General features: G+C 45.1%; 1 protein-coding gene across 4 annotated transcripts in view; it reads left to right on the top strand.

Annotated features, from left to right (window-relative positions):
- The window catches only part of ULK1 (unc-51 like autophagy activating kinase 1), a 76,118-nt gene that overhangs the window by 32,848 nt on the left and 23,373 nt on the right, over nucleotides 1–19,897 (top strand). For 3 of the 4 annotated variants that reach the window (XM_015644065.3, XM_033518079.1, XM_015644067.3), the window contains exons 10-15: nucleotides 3,068–3,126; nucleotides 6,862–6,944; nucleotides 9,807–9,857; nucleotides 16,180–16,268; nucleotides 18,347–18,512; nucleotides 19,749–19,809. In XM_015644065.3, the coding sequence (XP_015499551.1) occupies nucleotides 3,068–3,126; nucleotides 6,862–6,944; nucleotides 9,807–9,857; nucleotides 16,180–16,268; nucleotides 18,347–18,512; nucleotides 19,749–19,809 (509 nt within the window). The remainder of the gene's footprint in view (nucleotides 1–3,067; nucleotides 3,127–6,861; nucleotides 6,945–9,806; nucleotides 9,858–16,179; nucleotides 16,269–18,346; nucleotides 18,513–19,748; nucleotides 19,810–19,897) is intronic. The other variant, XM_033518080.1, reaches the window with a different exon arrangement.

The raw sequence follows: 19,897 nt of genomic DNA on the forward strand, positions 1-19,897 counted from the left end.
GTCCTCTGAATGCCAGCCACTTCGTTGTGGGAGTCTTTAAAACATCAGAAAGTATTTTCAGCAGGTTTTCAAGCTTTTTTTCTAGAGCTACTGAGCTAGAAACAGCATTACTTATTTATTTTTTTCTTTCTAACATATCCAAATCCCCTTTCTTCACCTCTAAATGCCCAAGGAAAGGATTCAAAGAGCGAGGCAGATACCATACACCTGCTAGGGAGTGTTGAATAGACAGGGCTCTTCAGGGAAGGTGTGAATGTCTCTGACCTTCTTCTGTCTGAGTGTTGGGCTTTTGCATCCAGCCATGTCCCAAGCATGATAAATCCACTGCTGAGTGCTTTTGAAAGCACCACCCTGCCTGCTTTTCACATGCAGTTCACTTCCAGGCAGCCAGCACTGAAGGGGATTTGGCAGGGTTCTGCTGAATGCCTTTTGTTGGCTCAACATATTTCCACTGCTGCTCAGGACAAAGTAACAGTGGCAGGATTGAATTTGTCCCATTGCCTCTATATATAGAAAGGGTAGACAAAACCAAAATGCAGCTGCTCTGTAGTGACATGAGGAGGGGACTGAGGGTGTGAACTGAGCTGCTGGTGTGCCCTCCTGGCCTTAGGCAAAGCTGAGCTGTTCTGCATCCCTGCCTCTGATAGATGGGTGCTGTCCCACAGGTAGAAGTTGGCTCTGTGTACCTTGAATGGTCAGGTTGTTACGTGCCTAAAGTGTGCTTTTGCTGGTGTTTTTCTTGGGCAGGGTGTATCTGCCTAGAAGGCAGATTTCAAGTTAAGTTCTTAGCTTCCTAGATGAGGGAATTTATGTGACATTTTTACTGCATTACAAACATTTCTGGGTTTTTTTTTTCCCCCATGATCCTTATAGAAGCACTGCTTATTGAAAGGAGTGGTGAGCAAAGTGGCTGAGGGTCCTAGTTCTTTCTGAATTGTATGATAGCAAGAGAGCAGTGGACAGGTTACTGGGAGCAGAGCTCTGACTCAGCCAATTAATAATGAAGTTAACTGAGGATGCAGTTGGTGTTGTCAAATTAATGGTGATCCATGGCTGTCTGTGCTGGGCACTCACTAGAATGACTCCCTTCCTCTGGTATCTGCACTGGGGACCAACCTTGAATGGCAGGCTGGGGGGCAGCCCAAGTGAGAAGGAGCCTGGCAGCCTGGTGTGGTCCCTGCAGAGCAAGTGGGGATTGTACTGGGACAGCAGAATGTAGAGGAACAGCATCCCTACAGGCACATCTCTTGAATTTGTACAAAGATGAGGAAAACTTCGTTGAGAATTTTGTTTCTGTCCAAGCCAGCACTTTGAAACCTTCTTTAATGAACTGGTCTTCATGTATGCGCTGCTTTGAATATACTCTCTCTCTTGGCAGGAAAATTTCTGACAAAACAGTGTTTGAAGTAGATCAGAGCTTCATTGTATTTGTGAAACAATTGAGCTGTTGCAACAGGAAATGACCAGAGCAAACAGCCAAGGCTTGTATCTGAAGTGAATGAGCCCTTCCCTCCCTGTGCTGGAGTTCTGCCCCTCCTTGTACGATGTGTGTGTCAGGAATATTTGTCATCGCTCTGGGCAATGTGGCCAGGCCATTTGGTGCAGTGTGTATGCTTGTCTTCCTAAATTTGCCAAATATTAATCTAATTACATTCCAAGATCTGCAAGGGGAAGGTGTAAAATGGAGTTTTCCTGAATCAAATTGAGTGGCAGCAGTTGGAAGTTATGATGCAGTTTTGCATCTGTGTAACAAAGTTTACATCTGCTTTAATTTTGATGTATTTTTGGTGTAGCTCCTGTTGGTAAGTCTGTGTAAAAAACACTGCCCTGATGAGTAGTACATGAGTGTGTTGATACTATCAGTTTTTGAGACTGCCTTTGGTTTCTCTTGGGGTTTTTTTACTGAGCTCTCAGTTATCCTTAATTTTCATCTTCAGCCAGAGGGAGTAGGTGATGTTGAAACAATATCTTCTGTGGCTGCTTTTCCAGCCATACCATGTTAGTGGTGTTTTGATGGCCATCTGCAGATTGGCCTGTCTGATTTGCCATTTTAAGCATCTTAATTGACCTTAAATGCTTCTAATTTAGAAACAGAAGTAGGTGGAAAGCTCGAGGGGTTTTTGAGCCTGCCCTGAACATCAGGAGAAGCTGCCTGTTGCCTCCTCATTCACACTTTCCTACACACTCTGCTGAAATAATAATTGATTGCAGATGAATCTCTGTGATCTTCCTGCCCTGTTTGTGTGCCTTCATGTTGTGTTATGCCAGCAGCCTGCTCTGCCTTTAATAAAGCAACTTTGCCTGAGCAGGAAAGCTTGAGACACTAGGGTTAATTTACTGGCCTGTATTATTCATTGCATGAAAACAAATGGAGAATTTATATTAGGGGATTTTTATGTGTCTACGCTTGTCTACTGGTGATTTTATTTTTAACCTCAGCTGTAAACCTCTTGTGCCTAGCCCCCACCTTTTTTGTTAATCCCATCTCTCAGAATTTGGAATCTGGTCATCAACATCCCCTGCAGTTGTGTATATTACTGCACAAATAAAATAGGAGCTATGGCTTGAGACCTTCTGGCTTCCTGGAACTAAAGCAGAAAATCCTAATTCAGTTGCTTCATGTTCCTAGCCTCTTCACAGATCCCTTGCCCATCAACAGGCTCCCTGCCCCTTTTCTAAATGCCCTGCAGCATTAATCCGTGTTCTCAGCAGGATCTGCCATTCATCATTTGGGACTCATCACGTCTACAATTATTTAGTCTCCTGGGTGAGGCTATTAGGCCAGCTCAAACCTGAGCATCAGAGCCCACTGCAGTGAAGCTCAGCCCATGGAAGGGCAGAGCAGGACAGAACCAGGTCAGGGACAAAATGACAGCAGGTTGAAATGCTGTATTTTCCCTGCAGAACAGGCCTGGCTTTTCACTCTAAAGCAACCTGCAAGGTCTAATTGTGCTGGTCCATCAAGTAAAAAGTGCCTCTGCTCTTCAGAGCTGCAGTGAAATAGAAATGCTAACCCCTTTCCTTCGTGGTCAACTGCTTCATGTACTGGTTTCTTTCTCCCCTACAGGCCAGCAGCCCACAGGATCTCCGCCTCTTCTATGAGAAAAACAAGATGCTGATGCCCAAGTAAGCATTTTTCCAGTGTCAATGTTTGTAGGCACTTGTTTACTCTGTGTTTACACCTGTCCTTGCATGCTACTGGCTTGTCACTTGGGGAGGTGACTAAAATATCTGGCCTCCTGCCTTTCCCCATTCCTTAACCCAGCAGTGACGTGGCCCAGAGAAAGTCTGACGGCAGCAGATAGCCAGGGTTGGGATGTTCTGTGTCTCTGCAGACACTGTTCTCCTACATTGCAAAAATTCAGGACTGTTAGTGATTCCAAGGGCCAGCTAGAGGTCCTGTTCCACACGTGGCTCCCCCGAGGCCGAGAGCCTCAGGGAGAGCTCAAGGCAATTCTGGGATCATGCGAGCAGCCAAACTGCAGCCTCTCCTGTAACCTGCCATACCTGACTGCAGATCACATTCCCATTTCTCACGTGTCAGGGCAGCAACTGCTTCTGTCCATCCTGCTGTATTGGGGGAAATATTATAACCTCCCTGGAAATGGACACTGCTGCAGTTTCCAGGGGGAAGAGAACTGCTCTCATCCCAACAGGGTGTATGTTACCTCTCTGCTCAGTGCTGTGATTTGTCAGGGTATTTTAGTTTTGTTGCTGTGGTCTTTCCTTTTGATTTCTGAGCTCTGAAAGCAGAAGCTCATGCTGGCTCAGAAAACCTCAGCCTGGTACAGAGACAGGACTGAAGTTCCAGATTATATATCTAAAATCTGGATGGCCTCTTATGACCAGAAAGTTAGCTGCCAGTTGGCAGAGCTCCTAATGCAGCCATATATGCAGGGAAGTTCATTGGGTTGCTGTTTATGGATTTTTCTTTTCCCTTATCAGTTCAGACAGTTCCAAGAGATAACTGGAAGGAACTGTCAAGAAGCTGGAGCTCTTATCAATGACTTGTGATATGCAGTTAATTTCCCTTTAAGTACTTCCTTTTTTGATTTGGGGAGAAGGCATGGATTTCTACCAGGATTACCTCTGGGGCACCTGGATTGAACCAGAGGGTGTGATGAAGTAAAACACCTGAAAAGAAACAATTTAAAGGAAAAATGTGACTGCATAGTTGGAGCCCAGTCTGTGTGAGCAGAAAGTAGAGCTTCTGTTTTTCCTATGCACCCCGAAACATGACTGCTCACCTTTGAGACAGCCCCTCTTACTAAATGAGAAATTAATCCATAAAATGAGTAAGTTTTCTTGTGTTGATCCTCCTGCCCTGCTGTTCTTTGGCTCATGGTGCTGGCAAGGGGAGAAATGAAACTCAGCTGTAAGAGGAGAGCATGTCTGTTCTTGTAGGGATTAGTCCTGCTTTGAGTCCTTCACACAGTCTGCATTTGCCTTTTTCACTTACCTGCACTTTTGAACTACTGAATTCTTCCAAAATTCAGATCCAAACTGGTTGTTTTTCTCACTGTGGAAGTCATATCTGAACTGGCCTTTGTGTAAATGGCAATTCCCTCTTTCCAAAGTCAGTTTGTCTCTTTAACACGGGCTGCAATCTATGCTATTTCTGAATAAACATGAATAAACTGCTTGAGTGCCCTGCCAGCACAGGATGAAACACAAAACTGCTCCAGAGACCTCCTTTTCAGACTGCAGCAGTGCCACAATTTGGTTTCATTTTCCCTGGGGCTATGCAGGCTGGCACACATTTCCTTGCCATGGCCAGGGAAAGTGTTTTGGCGTGGGAATGGAGTGGGGAAGCAGTCCTTGGCTGCACTGCTGCTGCTGGTAGGTGAGGAGATGCTGTTCTGAGCACTCTGGGGAGCCCATGGCAGGAGAAGCCTGAAGGCCTCACAATTTTAATAGTGCTGATCTAAATCATTAACATTTATTGTGCTGGTTTGCATGGCAAAGTACATCCCAGGTCATGGGGGCAAGGAGGCAGATTTGTTGCTTATGTTTAAAAAGATGGCCCTAGAGAATAATACTGAAGAGTAACAAAGCTTGATGCTTCAGTCATGGGAGGTAAGAGGAGACAAACAGGCTGCTAATCTGCACCCTCTTTGTCTGTGTTGTGCCATCTGAAGTCCATGAGTTGACGTACCCGTTTCTTGGCTTTAAAACCATGCCAAAGCTAAAGTCATAGCTGGGAAATGGACTCATTTTGAATGAGAGCTTTATGTGTCACAGATAAATAAATTATGGTGATAACACTGCAGGGCTGCAGGATTTGAGCACTAATACATTTTTCAGGAGGCTGTTTGCTGTGGTATCTTTGAGTTATTCTATTACACAGTGTGCTTCCAAGGGACACACCTCTTTTGATGGGAGGCTCTGCCTGAGTCTCAGTCTAACTGCATCCCTTCCAGAGTCCTGGAGGTGGCCTCCTCCTGTGTCAGCCCAAGAAGGTGCACAAAACCATTCTAGCATCAGGGATGGAAAAGCAGCTCCTCCAGTACAAACAAGGATGAGGGATGCTTGCCATCATTCTCTGTTCTTGGAACTGCTGGGTTCAAATTCCAGCAAGGCCTAGGGCTTCACAGAAAAATAACTGGCTGGTACTGACACGTGTAAACACATATATTGCCTCCCATCTCCTGTTTCTCTGAACAGGTAGTGCTAGCTACCACACTTTTTCCCCCCCCACTATTTTTGGGCCAGCCTCTGTTTTTGCCTGTCTGGTAGGGTATGTTGGTGGAGATGGTATAGGAAGGGTTTTTTCTCCCAGCATTGGTCAGGCTTGGCCTCAGGGCAGTGACTGATGCCAGAGCCACGTGCAGAGCCACTGAGAGCTAAAATCATTGTGCTGGGCACACATGTCATCACCTCAGCTGACCCAGCATGGGGAGAGGGGAAAGCCTGGCAGAGCATGGGGGCCATGCTGGGAACAGCCATGATAAACAGAGTTAATACCGAGAGGAGCTGTATCCACCCACGCTTCTTTAGGAGAGCTCTGCCCCAGCCCAAAGCTCCCAGCAGTGCTTCTGGGGATGGAGGGAAGTCAGCAGAGCTGAATCCACTTATGCAAGAGCTGAACTCTGCTTTCTGTTCCTTAATCCATTCATTTATTCCCTGCATTTTTCAATCTGCAGGGGTTATGAAGAGCTGCCCTGGCCTCTCCCCCATCTGCTTGAGGGGTGAGGGAGAGCACAGTGCTTTACCAGCTCTTCTGTGTTTCAAAGGCTGTTGAAAAGAATATTTTCTTCCTAACTATGCTGAAAAGTGAGGTAATAACTGCAGGAATTTTGGCTTGCTGAGGTGGCAGTTGCTCTCATCTTAGTGGCCTTTGATTAATACATGCCGTATATCAAGGAAGCAAATAGACAAAGGTTACTTGCTAGTCTTACATAAGCTGCACTGAAAAATAAATGCCTTAATAAAATGGTAGTAATTGGTGATACATTTCAGCACCAGTGTCTTAATTGGAAGCTTCCCCTTGGAAACTGCTTTGTTCTAGTGATCTTATTCCCATTAGAGCAAGTAGGAGTGATTTTATTTATTATGTGTGAAATACTGCAAGTGGAATGAGCCACCAGAGGGATGACACTGTGAAGGGAAGGATCTGCAGGTGCTCATGGGAAAGGCCACTAAAACAAAATTAGCTGTAGCCTGAACAATGGCAGTGGGGAGTGAAAGCCAGAGAGACAAAATAGAGACTTTTTCTGATCAGCATCCCTCCAGTGAGCTCCTGGTGTTCCTGGCCCAGCAGGCATAGAGTGAGTTTGCATTTGCCAGTTGCCTTCTGAATATGTAAAAGCAGTGTAAGTAGACCACAAGTCTCTCTTATTTTGCTTTTGTTTTCAATCCTAGCATCCCCAGGGAGACATCAAGCCACCTGAGGCAGCTCCTGCTGGGCCTTTTGCAGCGTAATCACAAGGACCGCATGGACTTTGGTAAGGCCTCCTCCCAATTTGAGTTCTGCTGCCTGTCTCTGTGTCTTTTGGCACTGCACAAGCCTTTCTACTTTTGGCTGATGCTAGGAGAATCATCCAGACACCTGGATTTCACCTGTGCCTGAAGGCTTGCATAATCTTGGGGGGTTTAGTTTATGTGCTGGAAAGGTCAGTGCTGATTTCAGTACAATTCTGTAAACCAAGGAGACTTGGCACACCTTCAGCATATGTTTGTTACTTGCATTCTCTCTCCTGGTTTCTGCTTTTATAATCTCTCTGAGCAGTGGTTAAGTGTAATGCTAGGTAAAATGTGTCTTGTGATTCTGTGCTTTTCTGTCACAGTTCCTTCCCAGAGCTGCAAGCTGTGCTCATTTACTGAACAACCCAGTCACTACCCTCTGTTTCTCAGGGTTTGCTGTGATAATCTGAGCCAGGAGATGTAGCTGCTTGCAGACCCTTCCCTCCTTTCCCATTTCTGTGGAAGGAAGCCTTGGTCCTTCTCAGGGCTCAATCTGGCAGTGGCCAAGCCTTTGTCTCAGTCTCCTGACTTGGCTGACATGAGGATTTCCTCTTTTGTCTTAATTCTTTCAAAACTGAGATGAATCATTGTGAGCACAGTGGTTCTGACTTGGCAGCATCTCACAGATGTGTTGTAGCTGAGCTCAAAGGTCTGAAGAGCCTCAGAGGAAAGCAGACAGAGGTGGAGCCTTTCCTTGAATCACTGAAAAGACCAGGTCATCTAAAGGCAAACACATCCTGTGTGTGTTCAGGATGCTGCTTTTTAGTCAGACTTGGGGTAAAATAGCTTGATATTTCTGGGGTTTGAGGGTTGGTTTTCTGTTGGTTTCTGGTTTTTTTTGCTTGTCTGCTCAGGTGGGTTGTTTCCTGCTGGGCAGCACATGCTAGGTGATGAAGAGGAATTGTTTTGCACCCTCTGTTATTCTTTTGGATTAGAGATACCAGGAAAGCTTTTCTGGGGATGGTCAGCTGCGTAAGCAACTGTGGACTACCTGAGGTTGATCATAGTTATCCAGTGATGAATGACTGGTTACTGGAGTGTAAAAGTGAGAGAATGAGCCTTTTGAAAAGTGAGTTGTTGAAGCTCCTGACAGCCTGGCTTGGATTGAATCACTCGGCAGGGTTATTCCCTGCAGATCTTTTATCTGGGCTGTGGATCTCTACCTCTTCTCTCATGCTGCTGTGCATTTCAAAAGAAGGTATCTCTGAGGTTCTTGATTCCCTGCTGTCAGAAATTGTCTGGCAAACCTTTTTAGCCCATATAAGCTAGTTTTGTACCTCTTGGGAGCAGAGTGCATGAGTCCACGTCTAACACTTGGAAATTTGAGATAGAAGATTTTGATATCACTCTGGACAACAATTACAGCACATCTTACAGTAGTGAGACTTTTCCTGTCCTTAATCATGTATTTATCAATAAATTGGCATGTCCCCAGAGGAGAGGGATTCCTGCTGCTCCTTGTTCCCTGAGACCCTCGAGATGTCACAGTGACCCCCACAGAGCTCAGCTGAGTCACACAACAGCAATTTATCAGCTTGAAACTTCATTTACTTGTGTGTCCCAGCTGCTGTTCTGCCAGGAACTGATGCTCTCTGCAATCTCAAGATTATCTAGAAGAAAACCAGGAGGGTTTCAAGTTGCAAGTTTCCTGCTGATGATTACAAGCTGGGTTGTTTGAATTTTGCTTCGCAAGCACAGCTAATGAGCAGTTTGGAGCAGGGAGGGGGAAAAGTGAAAGAAATCATCATTTCCACCCCCTCAGTTGAGTCAGCTTGGCTGAGGGATGGTACCCTCCTCTAGTGCAGCAGGCTGACAAAGAAGCAGGAAACCCCAGCAGCTGAGCAGCTCCCACAGGATGGGGATGTTCACCATCCATAGCAGATCTGATCTGTGAGATGCCAGCTTTCCCTGCTGAAGATTTCCAGTCCTTGTCCTGGGCTACTCTCCAGGCTACCGTGCTCTGGCTGCAGGACCCTGGCATGGCAGTGGCGAGGAGAGCCTGGGGAGACAGGGATTGCTGAAGGTTAAAAAGCAGACAAACAAAAATCCCTGTGACTACTTTCTGGAAAGCTCAGTCACCAAAGAGGAGCTGTTTACAGAAGTTGTTTGTAAACCTTGGGTGTTGCAACAGGAAATCCGTTCTGGGAAAGAAGCTGAAGCTCAGTAATCAGTGTTGATCCATGGCTGACGCTCCCAAAAGACTGAGTTGCTGATGGTCATAGGAGAGAGCTCTGGCACAGAGCTGCAGTGAATCAGAGATGAAGGATCTGGGAGAAGTGGCTACTTGTGAGAACAGGCAAACATGTAGAGAGTGTTCAGCAAGCCAGGACAGAAGCTCTCCTTGGCCTGTATGTGTAGAATGAATTCCCATAATGAGGGGAGGAAGCAGCAGTTGTGTTTGATGTGAAATGGAGGGAGTTCTGGGCTGTGGTTCTGGGGTGGCCCATTAAAAGTGCATTTCTGCCCTCAGTGCACGATGGGTGTAAGTCTGTACATCATGGAAGATCACTCAGTGGAAGTCTTTTTGTCCATCATTCCTGTTCCATGGAGTGACTGGCTGTGCAGTGTAATAAATACAGCTCCCCTGGCTGCCAACATTTAGGGTGACTCACCATCCTGAGCAGCCAGGGACCCGACTAATTTCCCACCCTTTTTTCATGAACAGGTTCTGCATCCAGTCTCCAGCCTGTATTCTATAGACCAATTCTATATGCAGTCAGTCAGCTTCCATTGTTGCATGGAAAAATCACTGTATAACACTGTAACTTCCTGTGCTTTATCTGCTTGGTAAACTTCTTACAGTCATTTTCTTTCACTGAGTCATTGTTCTTGATTTTTTTCAGATGAATTTTTCCATCACCCGTTCTTGGATGCAAGTGCCTCTATGAAAAAATGTAAGTATTGCATTTTTGATTACAACTCTTTTTTGAACCATGGCCTGACTTCCTTTGCTGTTAGTTCAAAAGGAAAGAAAGATACTGCTTTATGTTTCCTTAGTTATTTAGGCAGGGATTCAGTGTTTATTATTGTGTCATGTCCAGATTTTGCCATCAAAATGTATTTAATTTTACTGAGCTATCTTCAAAGAGATGATTAGGGAGATATTTAGAAACCTAAAGTAGAAGCAAATGTAGCTTTGAAATGGATTCAGCCACTTTGTGTGAAGTGCTTGGCCAGTGGAGTGCTTGTAGGTACACAGAATTATGCATCATGGTCTTGCTTTTCATCCTCACCTGTAGGACCATTCAGGCTAATAAATGGTGGAAACTGGCACTCTTGGCCCTGCTTGCCAGGTTGGCTGTGCAAAAGCCAAATTTTGTGGTTACCAAATCTTGTTTCATCATTTACATCGAAGTTCTTGATTCATCTTGTTTTAGAAGGGTTACATTTGGTAGTCTGTGGGAGCTGGCCAAAACAAAGACAGATTGCCATTGCAAGTTCTCTCTTCCTCCTTTTGATTCAAAACTTTGGAAAAGTTGCAGCCACATGTATTATGGTTCAGAGGCTTGTTTTCAAAAAACAATTCAGAATTTCTTCTAATGCGTGGGGCATCATAGTTCTTTGGCCAGGAGACTTGGGTTAGTGAAATTGAGTATGGTTGTCTTCTCTGGAGGGATTCTCCTGGATGTTTAATCTCTTGAGTAAATATAGCACCAAATATCTTCATCAGTGACTAATTTGGGGTGCCCAGTGCAAGGTCTTGGAGGAAACATGTCCAGCACAAACCCAATTTCCCTCTTGGATGTGTGCCATGGGTCGACACACCTTGTCTGATACCCACATCACTCCTGACATTCTCTTGCTTTCCTGCCACCTGAGCAGGATTTCTGAGTTGTCCCTGATGAGGTTTTACCTGTGCACTCAGGTGATCGTCCTGCGGGCAAGAAAAGACGCTTCTGGTTCAGGGGTGCTTTCAAAGCAGCCAGGGCCCTAAACCCACCTGTGCCAGTGGGACGTGAGGCCGGCCCTGGGACACGGGCCAGGCCATGCCGGGCAGCGCCTCAGCCAGCCCAGCTCCCGGCACCTGCTGTCCTGCAGCTGTGTGGGAAAAGCCCTTTGGAGCCTGATCCCCCTGTGGGCAGAAGATCTCCCCCTCAGGATGTTCTTGCACGCCCACCAACTCATCTCCCACCTCCGGCTGTCCCGCTGCTTCACTGGCCAGGGGAGCAGAAAACCCCGGAAAAACGGGAGAGGGTTCTCCTGGCTTGGCCCCAGTTTCCAGCTTGTGCACGCCTGCTGTGCAGGAACCAGAGGTGCCATTATGAGCAGGAGACTGTAGCTCAGCCTTTGCCCCCAGCTGCACCAAGGTTAATGGTGTGGGGTCAAGGACCAAGAAAAAAAGCACCTTTACAGGCAGGTAAGGCCTATGCAAACTCCAGACCTCTCTGTCGCCCTGCTGATCCTCACCTCCGGACATATGTCCACAGCCTGGAGTCCTCTCCAGGCAGGAGAGACTGCTACTGGTTTTGAAGGCATGGGAGAAATATCAACCTGTTGCTGGAGATGTTCAAGTTGTGGTGCACAGAAATCTGCTAGTGGAGGAGAGAGTTCTTGTAGTCTGCTGTGAGGTCTCTGCTACTGCCAGCGATGGTTTAGAGCCTCTGGGAAGTGTGCTGAAGAGCCTGGAGGAGAGAGGCTGCCTGTGGCCTTTTTGATTTCTGATAGGAGAGAGAAGTGTGTCAGCAAAGGTCAGGTTATGGTGATCTCCATGAGAAAACCTCACCTGAGATTTATGGAATGCTGTCTAGCATGGCAGTGGGCTTGACCCTTGCATGGCTGTAGCTGAAATGTGTCTTGGCAAGGCTGCAGTTCTCAGGGGGTGGCTCCCCTGACTCTGTGTGCAGAGCTAGGGTGAGTCCAAAACCTTGCTGTGCTGCTTCATCTCAACATGTGGCTCAGCATCACAAGTGTAGGAAATACCAAAGGGAAGAAGAGCTGCATCTGAACCACGGTGGTCATGCTCAGGCTGAATTAGAGCCCTCACACCTACAGTGGAGAGCTGGGGAAGGAACAGTGTGACGTGTGTTCTTGCTCTCCTTGAGAGCTGATAATTAGCTACCACTAAGTCATTCTCATCTGAGTTTTTTTTAATATAATGTAGCTTTGGAATTCTGGAAAACTGGTGAGTCCTCAAATGTAGATCATTCTCCAGGTGGATAATTTTGAAGCTGCTAAGGCAAGGGGATCCCCCTCATTGGAATACGTTTGCATGTTTATTGAGATGCTTCAGCAAAATCAACATTTCTTTCAAAAAACTTTCAATAAGACATTTATGACAAGCATCTCTTCTTCCCTGCTGTTTTGAGGGATAGTTGTTTTCATATCCCTCCTCTCATCTCCCTCCCTGGAGACTGTGTTCAGGACATTTGGACTTTGTTAACTAAGATGGTGTACTTTATTTTTATTTTTTTTTTGTTTATTTATGATTTATTTTATATTGTGGGTTTTGTACCTGTGACTAAGCATGTACTTTAGATGTGTAAAAATTTATTAATAAAGTCTTTAAAATGCTGTGTCTAGTCAGACTGTCGTCTGTCTGTAGCCAGGTCTGATCAGCATATGGTATGGAGCTGTGTGTTACAGTAATAACACATGAGAAGGCATAATTAGATGCTTGTGCAAGTCTTCTCTCAATAAACACATTGTAATTGGTACCCGTGCAGAATATTTTGGAGGTTTTTCTGCTCCTGCCTTTAATGAATGAGAAGCTGCTGCCTCCTTGACTCTGAGTTAAGAGGGGATGAAAGGTGAGCAGTTATAGTTCAGAAGTGCACAGGTGGTTCGGTGTCTGAAATACCTGTCAGGCTTAGCTTGACTTTTGCCATCTTTTAAATCTTACTGTACATAAAATACCCAGGTGAAAACTATCAAAAAATCCTCATGACTTATGCATATAAAAGATTTTGATGCTGCAGACTTTTAAGCTCTAAAAACCAGTTTATTTGGATAATTCCTTTTAGAGTTTGCACTCAAACTTTATTGCCTTGTCAGAGATTGCAGTTAAAGAACTTTTTGATGAGTGGTTTTAATTGAATCCAGATAATCAGAAAAGTGCATCTCTCCAGTGTATGTAGAACTCAGATTCCAAATAAAGCTTTTCTATAAAACTTGAGGGTTGGATATTTTTAGGACAACTGAGCCCCTGGTAGGATGATATGTCAGAAGTTATTTTTACAAGTATAGGATCCAGTATCAGGATCCACACAGCTGGAGCACAGACTTGCCTTTATGGCTCCCAGTTCTCCCATTTTGAAACCAGTTGGCATTGGTTACACAATGTGCAGGATGACTGTTTTGTTGCTGGAGCAAGTTGGAGAGGACAATTATGAAAACAGACTTATTTACATTACAATTACAATCCAGCAATTTCTGGATTTGGGTGGGGGCCTACAATTCATGTTAACATTCCCCACATTCAGACTCAACTGAAAACATGATGAGCCAAGTGTTTGCACCCTTTTTAATTTTGAACTGGGAGTGCCTGGGTGTGTGGAGGAGATGGAAGCAGGTGTCTTTCTTTCAAGCTGGCCTACATGGCTGACACCAAAAAATGCCCCAACAGGGATGTGGAGGTCAGAAAGGGTTTGTCAGAGCCAAACCTCATGGTTCTACATGCATCAAAGTCTGGAGTGTCAGGACCTTCTGAGTTGGAGGTCACAGCATTACAGTGTGAATTTGGGGTGTTCAAAGGGATTTAAATAAGAACAGTGATTAATAGAGGTTGTATCTAAAGGAGTGCTTCATGCAGCTGAGTTTGAGTTTCAGATGATAATGGCAAAGTCTGCCAGCTTGTCTTCCCTCCTGATTAATGAAAAGCTTTCTGAAGCAAATAGTCAAAAATAGAAGTGTCTCAATTCCAGCCAGGTTTAAATCAATAATCACAGAACCAAAATAGACTGGAGGGGACCTTGTGAGAGAACTGGGAATGACTCTAACAAAAATACTAATTCCAGGAAAAATGAATGGTGTGTTGCAAGTCTTGCAGCAGGCATGTGTGGCTACAGTAGAGAATTCACTTATCTTTTTCTAAAAGCACCCTTCCATAACAGGAAGAGCTGTCTGTACACGGGTCAATTGTTCTGTAGCAGCTGGCAGGATAAATAGTGGGGGGTAGACCTTTTTTTTCCTCCTTTCTGGTATTAAATCTATAGGGAAGGTCCTAGGGATTGCTCTGTAGGCTCTGTGGGAGGACTGTAGAGATCAAAAGCAGCTTGATAGAGGCCCGACAGAGCTCTTCATTTTACAGGCAAGTTCTCAGGCCTCTGTGTGTGTTCCCTGAGCATGGGGAGGGGGAAGCAGCTGTGCTGGCTGTGGGTGGAGTGGCTCTCCATGCCAAGCCCCTGACTGACCTCCCAGAACACCCATCCTCGGGATATCTCCATCCCTGCTGCTGTACAGGAGCCAGGGCAGTGTGTTACAACAACACAGCCCATCAAGGACACTAAATCTAGTGCAGAATAGATGCAGAACCTAAAAAGTGTGTCCAGCCCCTCCACCACACTGCCGTGGATTCCTACTTGTTAATGTTGCCAAAGGCTGGAAATCACTGTGACCCTGCTTAAACTATTAAAGGGGTCAGTTACATTAAAATATGTATTTTAAATCTACACTGCTTTGGCCTCTCTGTCCTGTTGTTGAGTCTTGTTACATCTCTCTCAGACTGAGCAATTCAGTGTCTCAGTGATTGCTCTCTTTGTGATAAAAGACTGATCCAGTCATCCTTTAACCTTCTTTGATAGACTGCATGGAAAGATTTCCTAAAGCCTTTTATTAAAGGGCATATTTTCCCATTCTTTTATCATTAGAACATTGTTTCAACAGTTAATTGCAGAGAGATGGACTTTTATTTTTCTAGCCTGTTGAATAGAGTAAGTACTTTGTAGTAGCTAATGGGATTAATGACAGAGGTAGTTTTACTTCAGACAGAACCATTCTTCTTTTAGGTGTTATTAATCTCCCTTGTATTAGGTATGGAGTCATTAGCACAGGTACTGTAAAAGTAGAAATTTGATAGAAGGTGCTAATTCTCTGCCAGCATAATGGAAGAGCAGCAAAGTGTTCCTCTCCTCAATTAAACATTGTCTCTGATCTTTATCTTAAGTCATTCAAATACCAAAATGGTTCCAGTGTAAAATCTGACTTCAGGATGCCTTGAAGTGGGGATTTTTGGCTCTTCTGTGCTGTTCAGTCTTGTGCAGGTGGACTGGGGAATTTGAACCACTAACTACTTCAAAGTCCTTTGAACAGCCATAGTTACCTTTGAGTGTCTCCCTGCTTGGCTGAGCTGAGCTCTTCTGTTATTTACTGAACCTCACTTGCATAAGTCATTTGAGTTAAATATTCTTTTCTCCTCTGATGCCTTAATCATCTTTTCTGCCTGAAGGTCAGTGTTAACCAAGGCTTTCAATGGGAGATTTAGACCTCTGTGAGGGTTACAAAGGCCAGTGCAACATTGAAGTGAATAAAGTTGGCAGTTCCTGTACTGAACAACAAAACATAAAAGGAAGGGACTCAGGGATGGCCTGTGCTGTGGAAATAATTTCTGTACAAAGATACTAAATGACCAATACATGTTTAACTTGTAAAAGTGACCAAGCTGAGCTACAGGAAGCAATGCACTATTTCCTTGAGGAAACCCCGTTGAGGGTTTTTTATTGTGTTTTGAGTTTTTGCTAGGAGCATGTGGCCTGGGATGCCCGAGTGGCTGTTTGGACAGCAAACACATAGACTTTGAGTAGGCATGTGTTTAACTTGGCACACACCTCCCAATATTTGATGTATGTGTGCCAAGCCATGAGGTCTCATGGAGAAGAATCTGTCAGGGTATGGTCTAGCTCCTGGCTTCTGCCCCAGACATGAGCAACTCAGTTCACTTTTCTGTTTCTCTTTCCCTGCATTTTCAAAGATGCTCTGGAGGCTCTTTATAGCAAAACCCATCTTGCTACCTGGGTTGGTCAGCTGTTGAGTGGGCATCTGACCTTGGTCAGGAGTTTTCAGACCTGTGAGAGTGTGCATGGAGGAGTGGATGCATGTGGATCACATAACTGAACAGAATGCTGATTTTCTTTAGTTCTCCTTTAACTGACCACATAAAATACATGAAACACACGATGGTACATGAGATAAACCTGATGGGAAAAGATGAAGAAGACTTTTTATTATTGCTTGATCTTGGTTTAACCACTTCTTTTGGTTTTTTTCTTTTTCTGGTTTTAGCTGCTTCCGTGCCAATGCCTTCTTATCCCAGTTCTGGCTCTGGTAGTTCCTCTAGCAGCTCATCCACTTCCCACCTGACATCACCTCCTGTAAGTAAAGCTCAGAAGATGCACTGTTCATGTTAATGGTTTCACTGCTTGTGTGTTTGAAATGAGGTCTGCTTTGTACTCTCCTGGTGCAAGTCACTGAACACTAGTTCTGGCTAGGCTTGGTGCAGTGTTCTCTCCAGTTTAGAGTTTGGATTTTTCCTGAAGGTTGGATTACCTTAAGGAAATATGTCTTGGCTCTCCCCAAGACATATTTCAGTGTGCCACTGCCTGTTGGATGAAAAGCCTTTATGAAAGAACTTGGTATGAACGACACTAGCTTGTCTTGGCAGAGATGGAAAGCTCTTTGGAACTCAAACTGGTTGCTAATTCAGGGTATAGCTCTGCTTCCTTGGCTGCACGTTCTGTGTGTTGAGGCAACATCTCTGCAGCCTGGCAGTATATCCACCTCCTCTGTCCAGCATGTCCAGGCACCACAGAGGGACATTCAGCAGAGCTGTTTGCTCAGACCTGCCACAGTCCAGTGGTCTCATGAAAGATGATCTGAACTGATGGCTTTTCTCTCCGGTTACTCAAAATGGTGAAAACTTTTCTGGAGGGCAGAATATTTAAGTGACCAGTGAAGTGACATTCCTCCAGCTCACTGAACTGAAAGGTTGTTTTTGAAGGCTCTTGGTGAAAGCTGCCTTTGACTTTGTACTCAGGAATGCTGGTGGTGTGATTGGTAAGGGAAGGGGGAAGGATGGGACGTTTTCCTTCCTGGCATGACTGCTTTCTTTCTCTGTTCTCTGAGTTTCCCTGGGCCAAAGTATCTCAGTTTGGTATGGGAAAGGCTGAGGGGCACCAGCAAAAGTTGGTGTAGGTGCTCATGATGTGAACTGGGCAGAGAAGACAGATCTGCTCTCCTCTGAATGTTTCATACCTGTGTCCCTGAGAGCTTCCTCCCTGCAGCCTGAAGTGGAGGGTGGTTGGCTGAGGCCCTCCTGGCCATAAGACTCCAGGAATGAGCAGATGGTGTGAAAAGCAAACTCACTCTCCTGAGCTTTCCGGGTCTGGGAAGCTTAAGGATGGTACAGAATCACTGCCAGACTGGGAGAGGGTCCCATATAAGGGGTGTACTGCACCTCTCCTGCTCTGCCTTTGGAGGTTTTGCTGATGAAAGTGTGCTGGCTCAGTCTGGGAAGAAATGCTACATCTGCAGGGCAGAGTTCACAGTTTGGGTGGAAAAGAGACAGCTTTGACAGCTGGAAAATTCCTTCCACCTGTATGTACTGTGTGCAGAGAGAGGGAATCCCCACAGGGGCAGCAGGAGAGTCTCTGGAGGGTGAGCAAGGTCTTAACGAGGCCCGAGTGAAAGCTGCTTCAAGTCTTTCTCAGCCTGAAAATGCATTAGGATAAAGACTGTGATCTGCTCCATGGGCAGTTCAGCTGCCTTAAAGCTTTCTTAAACCATCCAGCCTCCTCCATCTGTCTGGAATGTGAGGGGATTGTGGGCTATTCATCATTTAGCTGAAGGAAGCAGGAAAATGGGACTTTTTAGGGGCTGTCCTGCCTCTGACAGCTGTGAGCTGTTTATCTGCTGAAAGTTTAATCTCTTTTGGGCCTTTCTTTAGCTCCTTAGAAGCAGTACAGCAGAACAGGGTGGTCTTGGAAGGTCAGGAACACTTATCTCCATGTTACCAAGTGCTGCAAAAGCACAAATAGAGACCAGATGGTTCTGTGTTTAAGAACAAAACAGAAAAAACATAAACCTAAAGAACAACCAAAAGTATCTTTGAAAGCTCCTCTCGTGTTCCCAGCCATACTGAGTTGGTAGAAAATGTGTGGTTGATCCAGAAAACCTCAGCAGAGGGATGCAAATAACCTCAAGTGAATTTTTCTTATCTGTGGAGCATCAGACACACTGGAAGTATGTTTTGTGTAACAAAAGATGCGCTGTTCTGACAGGGACATAAAAGGCTCTTCCTTTTCAGCTAACTGAACAGCTGCTTCTGGCAAACCATCAGCCCTGGTTTATCAGCAAAATGTTGTTTGTAGCCTTGTACAGCTCAGTTTAAAGGATGGAGCAGAATGATGAAGTAGCTGTGCTGAAGCCAGTGTTTGTTTTCTCCTTGAATTAGCAGTCCCTTGGAGAGATGCAGCAGCAGCTGCAGGAGAAGGCACTGGCATCTCCTACCCAGGATTCTCCTGGGTTTCTGCATGGATCCAAGGACTCTGCAGGAAGCAGCAGCAAGAATTCCTCCTGTGACACAGATGACTTTGTCATGGTCCCAGCGCAGTTCTCAAGTAAGGTGGTTTCTGAAAATGCCGATATTCTGAGCAGAGGGGGATGTGGATGTTAAGGATAGATATTAAAAAGTTGGAAGAGTGATTAAACTTGTCTGTTTTGACTGAATAGTAGGAATGGTTTTGTTTTCAAGCTGGCAGAGACATTAGGCTCACTGGCTAGTTTCATAGGATATTTTGTAATTACCTTTAAAGAGAGGATTTGAGAGTAAAGATTACTTGAAGACCTCAATAAGAGATTGAACCTGGAAATCCAACTGGAAAGAAAGATAAATAGGCTCACAGAGAAAAGTCTCTTTCTCACAGAAGCTTGTACCTTGTTATCCTGTCTTCAGTTTCACTCAACATCACAGTCCAAGACAGGATTTCAGCCAGCAAGCTGGATTTTACACTTGAAAAAAATCCCTGAGAAAAATTAAAATAAGTTGTTTTTTTCTTCAAATGCTCTAAATTTAATTTTAGGACCTTTATGTATTTCTACTTTGATAGGAGTTGCTTGAAAATACAGATGAACGTAGAACCAGGGCCTCAGTTCAGCCACATGCCCAAGTATGTCCATGCACAAGTTTATAACCAGCAGAAGGACATTGTTCAGCCTTGCCCATGTGTGTGGTGCTTTGCTGAGTTGGAACTTGATGGTGATAAATGCTGTGATTCCTCCTTTCACTGTTCCACCACTTGTATTAAAATAGGAATTTGGAGGGGTAGAGTAATCTCTGGAAAATCTCTGCAACCCTTATGATAAGGAGGAGCTTGTGTTTTCCCTGGAATCAGTGGTGGGACCAGTGCACACTTGCCTGGCTCTGCTCATGTTCCCAGTGTTCAGATGTTGTGTATCCAGCTGCCAGCTCATTTGGCTGCCCTGGATTTTTGCCATGGAGGACAGGGATGTTCCAAAGCACTGAAGTATCTTGCACCACTTTTACACAGCAGCCAGGGACTTGCACCAAGTGGACATGGACCTGTTGCCTCAAATGATTGTCAGGTTTTGGCCCTCTTCCAAGAGGACTTGCTTTCAGCCTAAATTTTCCAAAACTTCAGGGTGTAAGGATCACAGCATCCACCATGAACTTCAGCTTCAGCCCACATGTGGTTTGCAAAACACTGACTTCAGGAGCAACTCAGCAGGGCTTGCAGGAGCAGGAAATTCTACGCAAAATCTCAGTAGCTATAATATAAAGATTTTTATGAAAATTATTTTGAATTAATCTGTTTCTGCACTTCCTTGTCCCTCAGGTGATTTAACTGCTGAGGCTGCAGGAGGGAAACCAATCCAGGACAGCCTGATGTACAGTGGGTAAGACCACCAAGGCACCTGAAATTGGCCAGCCATTGGAGCCTGCTGGGTGTTTGGGACTGTGGTGTTCTGGTGGATGGGAGGGAAG

The sequence above is a fragment of the Parus major genome, chromosome 15 (assembly GCF_001522545.3).
Source record: "Parus major isolate Abel chromosome 15, Parus_major1.1, whole genome shotgun sequence".
In the NCBI taxonomy this organism is placed as follows: Eukaryota; Metazoa; Chordata; class Aves; order Passeriformes; family Paridae; genus Parus; species Parus major.